The sequence below is a fragment of the Rattus norvegicus genome, chromosome 1, assembly GCF_021556685.1.
Source record: "Rattus norvegicus strain SHRSP/BbbUtx chromosome 1, alternate assembly SHRSP_T2T, whole genome shotgun sequence".
Taxonomy (NCBI): domain Eukaryota; kingdom Metazoa; phylum Chordata; class Mammalia; order Rodentia; family Muridae; genus Rattus; species Rattus norvegicus.
This window is the reverse complement of record NC_141534.1, coordinates 169,718,953-169,730,335: the sequence shown is the minus strand read 5'-3', so window position 1 is coordinate 169,730,335 and position 11,383 is coordinate 169,718,953. Positions and strand designations below refer to the sequence as shown.

Sequence of the window (11,383 nt, the reverse complement as noted above, 5' to 3'; positions counted from 1 at the left end):
GCAATGCATGATTCCTGAGATAGGATTCCAATACTTTCTTCTTCAAAGCCCACCATCACTTCCATTACCTGATGCCTGGGGAAGCACAATTTACCCTTTACTCGGTTTTTTCTCATGTCTATAGGACTTTCATTATTCATACAGTCAAATGTTGACTGTGGCTTTACTGTGTACCAGGAACTGCCCTAGGTAAGAGTTTACAGTTCACAGACAAAACCTTATGATTGACACATCCGTGGAATGTGTAACCTAGTAAAATAGACAGAGAATCATCAAGGAAAGAAGTCATCATGAAATGTAAAGCTCAATTTAGTGGCCTTCAGAGAAATAAGGATGTGTCCTCTGCATATAATGGAGAGGATACAGAAGAGGGCATCACTGAGGTGAGTCCTCCAAATAGCTCTTTGAGAAAATGATGTTTACTATATAAAGGAATGGGGAGTTCAACCATGTGAAAATCAAAGGAAGAATACAAACAGAACACAAAATGCCCAAAATAAATAACACAGATTTTTGTAGAAACTGAAACAGACAATCTGCTTGGCTGGAGAATATGGAACAAAACAAAGTCTACCCTTCAGTGAATGGAGAGCTGGGACTGTGCTTGCTCACAAGACTACACAAGCCATATCACAAGCATCCTACTAGAGTGCACACTACTGAGAGAGGTTTAAAGAGGAGCAACCTGAAGAAGTCACATACCTGAACATCAATTACCATTCACAATGTAGGAAGAACAGAGCCCTAAAGTCTACATTTCACAACAGCTGTGGGGATTAAATCAGTCACAACTAATGAAGGCCCAGAGAATTGCAACATGTTAGTAACACAATAACCACAGATGCAATGTTTGTAGTATTTTCTACAGCAGATTAAAGATCAAGTACAGGACAGACCTCGGGAGACAGTATTGGTCTTGGAATCAGACTTAAAGGGATTCAAACTCCAAGACAACAATACATGGGCCACCCACCAGAGCTAAGCCATTTCAAACTCTCCACCCTGGACTTCTCATCTGTACAATGTGGGGAAACGTGGCCAATGTCTCTTGATTCTTTGTATAAATAAATTTGGCCAATAAGGTTAAGTATGAATCACAGAATTTTGCATATGTCAAAATGTGTCATAAAAATCCAAGGGCAAGATAAACAGAAGAGCCTTGGAAGAACTCAGTCTTAAAAGTGCAAAAATAAAAAATGAAAAATAAAAATGCAAAACTGTGGGAAAAGAACAGTAATTTCTCATGCAGTCATAGTCTTTATATGGTTCATTGAACGCTATAAAAATAAGCTTCCTTTATTCCTTCTGCCTGGTTTAATTTTCCTCATCACTTACCAAATAGGAATTCTCATTTCCTTCTAGGCACAGGGATAAAACAGGTCCTCAATTTGGACAAAAAGAAGATACTGGTAAGACCAAGAGAGTCCCTATCCTGGACACTGCTTCCTAGCAGATGGACTCTCTGTTTACCAGTGCAGACAGAATGGTCTCATTAATAATAAGAAGCTTTTCAGTGAGCATGATAAAACTCATAACTCCAACTGCCCAAACCTATGTCTGACGAAGCCAGATCTTCAAAGATATCCATTCTGTTCATGAAGACATGAGAAGGTATAGGCATGCTAAGTAGATTATAATATACAGAATCTGCACTGGTTTTGTTATCAGTGCTATTCCTTTACACATAATAGGAAACAGTGAACTCTTGAAACTTGATTGTAATGACTTTTGACTCAATACTATGCCACTCTTTCCTCTCATCCTAGATATGTTCAGTATCTGTCCAGAATAAGGACATCACACTCCTGGAAACACTTTACTCTCTCGAAGGATGATCTCCTCACAGGCTTTCATCAACATTTCCTTCTTCCAGCCACAGTCTTTCCTAATGACTGGTATCCCAGGACTAGAGGCTGTCCACGGCTGGATCTCCATCCCCTTCTCCTTCATGTACACTGTGGCACTCACCGGAAACTGTCTCATCCTCCTGGCTGTGAGGAGGACCCATAGCCTACACCAGCCCATGTACTACTTCCTATCCATGCTGGCCCTTAGTGATGTGGGCCTCAGCTTGTCCACACTGCCCTCCACCCTGGCTGTGCTCTGGTTTGACTATCGCTTCATCGACTTCAATGCCTGTCTGATCCAGATGTTCTTCCTACACTCCTTCTCCGTGTTGGAGTCCTCAGTGCTCTTGGCCATGTCCTTTGACCGATTTGTGGCTATCTCCAATCCACTGCGCTATGCATCTGTCCTCACTAACACTGTCATCATCAGGATCGGGGTGGCCATTGTAGCTAGGGCCACTCTGTCACTTTTCCCAGGGCCCTTCTTGCTGAAACGACTGAACTACTGCCCTGGCAAGATCCTCCTGTCTCACTCATTCTGTTTCCATGCTGATGTCATGAAGCTGGCCTGTGCTGACATTACTGTCAACATCCTCTATGGACTCTATGTGGTTCTGTCCACAGTGGGTGTAGACTCCTTGCTTATTGTCATGTCCTACTCCTTGATTCTTTACACAGTGATGGGGCTAGCCTCTCCAAGGGAGCGCGTCCGCACCCTCAACACATGTGTTTCCCATATCTTGGCTGTCCTGGTCTTTTACATTCCAGTCATAGGTGTGTCCATGATCCACCGTTTTGGAAAGCACCTACCTCACATTGTTCATGCCCTTGTTGCGTACGTGTACCTTGTGGTACCTCCTGTGCTCAACCCCATCATCTATAGTGTCAAGTCCAAGCCCATCAGGGGAGCCATGTTCAGAGTTCTAAGAGGAAAAGACCAGACCTGATGACATTGGATGCTTATGAGACTTGGAGACTGTGAAGTGCTTGGGGAAAAAAATAATATACTGAGTGGATCAAGTCAAACACATTGCTTTGTTGTAGGTACCAACAATAAGTGTAAGACTGGTGAAAATTCATTCTATAATTGCTTACCATGATGTTAGGAATCATCTCCAAGGCTTCTAGCATACTATGTAAGCCCTCTATTACTGAGCTACATTCTCTGACCTTAAAATTTGTTATTTGTTACCTCATTTATGTCACACATATTTTCTTAAAGCCAATGTTTTCTGGACCTTAAACCCAATGTTTTAGATTTCAGAAACAGAATAATGTTTCTACATTGCCTTTGTTTTGTAGACATTAAATTTGTAAAGAAAAAACACTCTATATAATTTAATGGGTATGTTGTTAAAAGTATGTGCAGAATCCTGGGTAATCAGAGAGCCAAGTGTTTATCTGTTTATCATTGTGTCCTTTCTATGATTAAACATGAATTATTATCTGATACAGTGCTGCTAGGATCATTATATACTACATAGCATATGTCACAAAGTATTTTAAAGGCCAATGCAAATTTTCCATTCGAGTAATTGAGCTATTCATTTATTGATTACAACAGCCTTCTTGAAATTATTCTATTCTGATGCTTTTTCATGTGAGAAAATTTTACACAATTCTGGGCTTCCCTGTGTACAAAATAAGTATTTTGATATTACTGATACATATCATGGAAATTTTTATGTTAAAACAATCTGTGTTAAATATAAATTTTTACCATTTACTAAACATGAATCCAAATTTGGGTGTAATGAAATATTCTTTCACATGAACAATTAAATCTCACCTGAGTATTTCACACTGCAGATGGTAAAGTATCATTGAAAGTTTTCAGATCTATGTGATGTTTCTATTTTATACTGGCTTTGCTGAGAATATCACTTTATAAATACATCGGGCAAAATGACAGAAGTACAGTTAGAGTCATTCCAGAACTAAACTGAAGTCAGTAAGCCAAATAGTGGTACTTTAAATTCTCTCATTGAACAATACAAAGGTAATACTCATTTAAAATTTCCTGCTGAAAATTTTGATGATAAAATATATTCAAAAGCTTTCTTTTCTATAATAAAAATATTATGTTTCGATGAGAAACATAATTTTGTGTGCACAGAAAAACAAACAAACAACAGTAGACTCAGAACTGAAGCACATTATTCCAGGCTGTATTCACTGGGATTTGTGGTATGGTAGCGTATGCAATGACAGGTAAACCGATGGTATGTCCAGATCCAAGCCAGCAACGAAGTCACGTGGTTGCAGCATGGGCTGCTGTTTTGAGAAATCCTGCCAATTTGTTATTTGTTTCATTCTGGATGCCATTGTGTTCACTGAACATTCAGAAATTTAACTACTACTTCCACATCCCCAACATCTGGTCATGTCAACCCATGTAGGGACACGACCCATATGTTTAAAAAAAAATTAGGCTTAAAGCAAATATATTATTTATTTGTATTTTTTTATTTGTATTTTTAAGATTCTAAGATCTCAGAAGTGAAAACAAGAACTCATTTTTGTCATCAACAATCTCACAGTCCATTGGAGTGAGGGGTGGATAAGCAAGCAAGTTTAATGACACACAATGTGTCACTGATAATGGCTATGGTTGGGAAGGAGGGAAATTGTACATTTATGAACTTTTGGGACTTCTTCTGTTCTGACTGAAGTCCTGAAAAAAGGGGGAGTGTAATTTGGTGGATGACAATATTTGAACTGACATGGATAAGTAGAGAAATAAAAGTGGGAGCAGACTGAGGGGAAAGTCTTTTGCCTGCACAGTAGAAAAAGGAGTTAGATAAGATTAGAGAAGAGTCAAGTGGCTGAGGTATACCTAAAGAGGTGGTGCTCATATACATAGAAATTTTTCAATCTGTCTCAATTGTGTATACAAGTTTTTAAGCCTTACCTATGGTCTGCCCTGGGTCAGACTCCATTCTGGAAATAAAATAGGATTCTAAAAATATCTTGGTCCATTCATGCAGAATTTAGTATCATCTGTTTTATAGTATAGTGATGGTCATTTTAATAACTTCCAAGTCGGTGAGGTGGATTTTCCTGATTTGTGTCTTTGTACTTAGTAGGTGACATGTTGGGGCTTGATAGAGACTGCACACACGGCTTTAAAATGGCCACCATAGCTTTACCTGTTACATGACACACATGAAAAAGTACTTATACTGTACATGGACTCAGAGGTAAGTCCCTGCTCTAGGACCCCCTCAGAGCTGACATTCTGCTACATTACATGGTCAAATGAGAACATGTTAAGCATATTAGGTGTAATATCTGTAACAAAGAAGACAGCCAAGTGCTGCAGCAATTGCTTGGTGGTAGGAGGGTGAAGGGTCCAAAAACTGTCTTTACTTCTGAGAAAGTAGACACAGGACAAAGAGATGGAATGTATAAGAACAACACTCAGGTGGCAGGAGTTAAGGTCGTGAGTTCATCAAAATGTGCTATACTGGGGGATTCAGAACACCATATTTTCCTGATTTCCAACACTTTGGTGAGGGATCACAATGCTTGTCTTTAAGTTTCATGTTACTTCAGTTTGGAAATATCTTAATCCAAATTTTCTTTCTAAAATATATCTACTCTACTTTCATCAGGGCCTACAGAGTTATTGCCCCATTAGCTTCAAGTCCGCTCATAGCTTGAGGAGAAGAAAGAATTGAAGGAGCCAGAATGATTAAAGACCAGGAGAACATGCCCACAGAATAAACTAAACAGTGCTCTTAGCGGCTCACCGAAACTGAAGCAACAATACCAGAGGCAGTATGGTATAACTGGGGCCGTGTGTGTGTGTGTGTGTGTGTGTGTGTGTGTGTGTGTGTGTGTGTGTTACGGTTGTGTAGTTTGGTGAGTTTTTTTGGGACTCCTAACAGTAGGAGTGGGGTGCCTCTGTCTCTTTGCTCTGCTCTTAGAATCCTTTCTCTCCTACCGGGTTGCTTTGCCCAGCCTTGATATGGGGATTTTTTGTCTAGTCTTAATGTATCTTGTTCAGATGATGCCCATGGAAAACCTGCTCTTTTCTAAAGGGACTCAGAATAGGAATGGAAATGAGTGAGAGGCGAGGAGGGGTGACAGAAAAGAAAACAGCAGTTGGGGTACTCTCTATGAGAGAACCATAATTTTAATAAGAAATGAAAGACTCTGATCTCAGTGTTGGCTGAGTCTTTCCTTCCAGGATATAGGAAAAGCACTTTCTAAAACTTATGGGAGCCGACGTAGCTGGGCCACTGATGCCTTAGAACTTGTGGAAAGCGTGCCTTAGAGACAGTTCAGCATGCGGTATGATCTGATTGACCATTTCTATAATCTCTCTGAGATTCCCCCAACCAACTTAACTCTCAATAATTATTCCCATCCCAGGGGTGGAGCTGAACACAGAGAAGTTTTCCTGTGACTCAAATGCCATTTTCCCTTGAGTCTGACTAGTTTCCTAAGTTGGAATAAAACAATATCTTATCTTAAGAAGGTTCTGGGCAAAGGATATGGTCCAACAGACTTGACTAACACCACAGCCAAGGTGAGTAGCCAGGGATCACCACTGAGCTCTCTTCTGTTTTCAGAGTACTGGGAGAATCCTTTTCCTCCATTTCCCTCCAAACACTCAAGGAAAAGAAATACCAAAAAGCAGAGTCCCAAAAGAAATGAAGAGTGCTAGGTACTGGGTTTAAAAAGAGCCCAGGAGTGGTAGAGCGCTTACCTAGGAAGCACAAGGCCCTGGGTTCGGTCCCCAGCTCCGAAAAAAAGAACCAAAAAAAAAAAAAAAAAGAAGGAGTGAAGTAAAAAGAGCCCAGGATTTTAAACTAATTTCTAAAACAAGAAGTCTATATGGTTGATCCAAAAAAGTGATGCTTAAAGTAACCATTTAAGTCATGTCTAGACTAAAATATTACTTTTAAATTTGTATATTTGTGCTTAGGAGCATACCAACATAAACTCATCCAAAGAATCATTTGTTTGTTCATCAAAATAACTGAATTTCTAGTATGTACATTATGTATTAGTTAAAGTACCATAGAAAAGCCGAACTGGAGGCAGGGAGAAGAAATTGGTCCCTTCAGTAGGCCAATTTTTTGTGAATTATTCAGGACAGGGTGAAGACTCAGTGAAGAGTTGGTGTGTGCTCTGCATCTCAAAGCCAGCTGGAAAAGATTCCCTCTGTCCTAGGAAAACCACAGGTTACCCTCTCCTCTGTTTAAATGAAGCCACACACAGATCAGAGAGTGATAAACTTTCTTCAACCTCTAATAACTTAAAAGTTAATTGTTTATATAAAAACATGTATTCATTAAAATATCTAGAACAGCATTTGGCCACAAACTGTAATATAATTCAGTAAGTTACCACAAGTTGGCACACACTGGAATAGAGAATCAGACTTCTAGTTTTGGTAATTGTCAAACTTGTTGAGGCCAGAAACTGCTGTGTTAAGAAGGGGGTGTTGCACTTTTACAGGCATGAATTAGTGATTGGAAGACAAAATGCTTAGGAGTCAGGGCAAGAATGATGATAAGAAAATCTTAAATTCAAAGAAATAAAATAAGAGCAATGAAAAGAGATGAAAAAGAAAGATTTGTTAATCTTTCATTGATGATTGATTAATGATTGATTGATTTTTAAGAACAGTACATGTAAAATCACCAAGTGCCAGAGTTCAAGTGACAGACCATCTGGCATATGCATCTGTGTTTTACAAAGAGTAATAATGGGGACAGTAGGAGTAAATGAGGCTAGGCTCCAACACAGTCTGGGAAGTAGTAAAGCTTATTAAAAAGGAGGGGTGGCATTTGATATCAAACAGCATTGAGTATTTCTTTCACATCAATAGGCATTTGATTCGGTAAATAGTAGTAGCACTGTTGAATTCATTTTTTCACTCAGAGCTGACTAAATTCCTAAAATGCCATGTGTAATACATTACCCAGTGTAATACAATAACAGAACAGAATGGCTGAAGCCCAAACATTTTCCCTGATTCTCCCCATTTGAAAATTGCTAAAATTTACTTTTACGTACTTAAAGCTGTATGCTGTTACGTCAACAAGTGGAAGATAAAGGAAGCTGGAGTTATCTCCCATATTCCAATTCAGAGGGGTCTACTCAGATGTTGATCCCCTGTTCCAGCTCAAACACTGACAGACAAATAGAGGAAATGATAATGAATCTCGGTTTACAAGGAGAGCACCAGTGTAAAGGGGGTGACTTATGAGGGTTAGTGGGTTGACACACTTGAGAAGTCTGTAAGGAAAGTAAGGAGGAAAGAGGAATTGGGGAATGAGGCAAGGGCAGGAACAGGACCAGCCGTTTCCCTAAATGGCTGTAAGAAGAATAAGAGAATGACCAATTTCCTTTGATTGAAGGATATGAAGGAAAGCACAGACTGGGGGCACAGTGGGCTAAGAGAACAAGTCAATGAGCAGATATCCAATAGCCCTAACTCTGGGGAGAGTGTCTGAAGGCACACTATAATGTCACATGCCTCTTTTGGTAATGGCATCGGGCTTCCTAAAATAGGACACAGATAAAATATTTAGGAGTCTTAGCTGTCATAGTCATCATCCATCTTTATGAAATTTTGCTAGACGTTTATTGGAGATTTCTTCTCTGTGCAATCAACTACAACTCTAAGACATTATGTGCACCCCATGGGTGCAATGCATGATTCCTGAGATAGGATTCCAATACTTTCTTCTTCAAAGCCCACCATCACTTCCATTACCTGATGCCTGGGGAAGCACAATTTACCCTTTACTCGGTTTTTTCTCATGTCTATAGGACTTTCATTATTCATACAGTCAAATGTTGACTGTGGCTTTACTGTGTACCAGGAACTGCCCTAGGTAAGAGTTTAAAGTTCACAGACAAAACCTTATGATTGACACATCCGTGGAATGTGTAACCTAGTAAAATAGACAGAGAATCATCAAGGAAAGAAGTCATCATGAAATGTAAAGCTCAATTTAGTGGCCTTCAGGGAAATAAGGATGTGTCCTCTGCATATAATGGAGAGGATACAGAAGAGGGCATCACTGAGGTGAGTCCTCCAAATAGCTCTTTGAGAAAATGATGTTTACTATATAAAGGAATGGGGAGTTCAACCATGTGAAAATCAAAGGAAGAATACAAACAGAACACAAAATGCCCAAAATAAATAACACAGATTTTTGTAGAAACTGAAACAGACAATCTGCTTGGCTGGAGAATATGGAACAAAACAAAGTCTACCCTTCAGTGAATGGAGAGCTGGGACTGTGCTTGCTCACAAGACTACACAAGCCATATCACAAGCATCCTACTAGAGTGCACACTACTGAGAGAGGTTTAAAGAGGAGCAACCTGAAGAAGTCACATACCTGAACATCAATTACCATTCACAATGTAGGAAGAACAGAGCCCTAAAGTCTACATTTCACAACAGCTGTGGGGATTAAATCAGTCACAACTAATGAAGGCCCAGAGAATTGCAACATGTTAGTAACACAATAACCACAGATGCAATGTTTGTAGTTTTTTCTACAGCAGATTAAAGATCAAGTACAGAACAGACCTCGGGAGACAGTATTGGTCTTGGAATCAGACTTAAAGGGATTCAAACTCCAAGACAACAATACATGGGCCACCCACCAGAGCTAAGCCATTTCAAACTCTCCACCCTGGACTTCTCATCTGTACAATGTGGGGAAACGTGGCCAATGTCTCTTGATTCTTTGTATAAATAAATTTGGCCAATAAGGTTAAGTATGAATCACAGAATTTTGCATATGTCAAAATGTGTCATAAAAATCCAAGGGCAAGATAAACAGAAGAGCTTTGGAAGAACTCAGTCTTAAAAGTGCAAAAATAAAAAATGAAAAATAAAAATGCAAAACTGTGGGAAAAGAACAGTAATTTCTCATGCAGTCATAGTCTTTATATGGTTCATTGAACGCTATAAAAATAAGCTTCCTTTATTCCTTCTGCCTGGTTTAATTTTCCTCATCACTTACCAAATAGGAATTCTCATTTCCTTCTAGGCACAGGGATAAAACAGGTCCTCAATTTGGACAAAAAGAAGATACTGGTAAGACCAAGAGAGTCCCTATCCTGGACACTGCTTCCTAGCAGATGAACTCTCTGTTTACCAGCGCAGACAGAATGGTCTCATTAATAATAAGAAGCTTTTCAATGAGCATGATAAAACTCATAACTCCAACTGCCCAAACCTATGTCTGACGAAGCCAGATCTTCAGAGATACCCATACTGTTCATGAAGACATGAGATGGTATAGGCATGCTAAGTAGATTATAATATACAGAATCTGCACTGGTTTTGTTATCAGTGCTATTCCTTTACACATAAAAGGAAACAGTGAACTTTTGAAACTTGATTGTAATGACTTTTGACTCAACACTATGCCACTCTTTCCTGTCATCCTAGATATGTTCAGTATCTGTCCAGAATGAAGACATCACATCTCCTGGGAACGCTTGGCTCTCTCTAAGGATGATCTCCTCACAGGCTTTCATCAACATTTCCTTCTTCCAGCCACAGTCTTTCCTAATGACTGGTATCCCAGGACTAGAGGCTGTCCACGGCTGGATCTCCATTCCCTTCTCCTCAATGTACACTGTGGCACTCACCGGAAACTGTCTCATCCTCCTGGCTGTGAGGAGGACCCATAGCCTACACCAGCCCATGTACTACTTCCTATCCATGCTGGCTCTAAGTGATGTGGGTCTCAGCTTGTCCACACTGCCCTCCACCCTGGCTGTGCTCTGGTTTGACTATCGCTTCATCGACTTCAATGCCTGTCTGATCCAAATGTTCTTTCTTCATTTCTTCTCTGTGGTAGAGTCCTCGGTGCTTTTGGCTATGTCCTTTGACCGCTTTGTGGCTATCTCCAATCCACTGCGCTATGCATCTGTCCTCACTAACACTGTCATCATCAGGATCGGGGTGGCCATTACAACCCGAGCTACTCTGTCCCTCTTACCATTGCCTTTCTTGTTGAAGCGACTGAACTACTGCCCTGGAAAGATTCTCCTGTCTCACTCATTCTGTTTTCATGCTGATGTCATGAAGCTGGCCTGTGCTGACATTACTGTCAACATCCTCTATGGACTCTATGTGGTTCTGTCCACAGTGGGTGTAGACTCCTTGCTTATTGTCATGTCCTACTCCTTGATTCTTTACACAGTGATGGGGCTAGCCTCTCCAAGGGAGCGCGTCCGCACCCTCAACACATGTGTTTCCCATATCTTGGCTGTCCTGGTCTTTTACATTCCAGTCATAGGTGTGTCCATGATCCACCGTTTTGGAAAGCACCTACCTCACATTGTTCATGCCCTTGTTGCGTACGTGTACCTTGTGGTACCTCCTGTGCTCAACCCCATCATCTATAGTGTCAAGTCCAAGCCCATCAGGGGAGCCATGTTCAGAGTGCTAAATAGGAAAGGCCAAGGCTAATGTATCACAAATTGTATAAAATAGAAGATATGCCATAGCAAGCACTAAAACTTTCTTGTTGTGCTGAGATTGTGAA

At 40.2% G+C, this 11,383-nt stretch overlaps 2 protein-coding genes across 2 annotated transcripts; both read left to right on the top strand.

Annotated features, from left to right (window-relative positions):
* The first annotated feature begins 1,831 nt into the window (after nucleotides 1-1,831).
* On the top strand, nucleotides 1,832-2,882 carry Or51a25bl1 (olfactory receptor family 51 subfamily A member 25B like 1). Its single transcript, XM_087610193.1, has one exon. The coding sequence runs from the start codon at nucleotides 1,832-1,834 to the stop codon at nucleotides 2,792-2,794; it is 963 nt and encodes a 320-aa protein (XP_087466319.1). The 3' UTR covers nucleotides 2,795-2,882.
* A 7,462-nt stretch (nucleotides 2,883-10,344) lies between these two features.
* On the top strand, nucleotides 10,345-11,307 carry Or51a39 (olfactory receptor family 51 subfamily A member 39). Its single transcript, NM_001000129.1, has one exon. The coding sequence runs from the start codon at nucleotides 10,345-10,347 to the stop codon at nucleotides 11,305-11,307; it is 963 nt and encodes a 320-aa protein (NP_001000129.1).
* The last annotated feature ends 76 nt before the right edge of the window (nucleotides 11,308-11,383 follow it).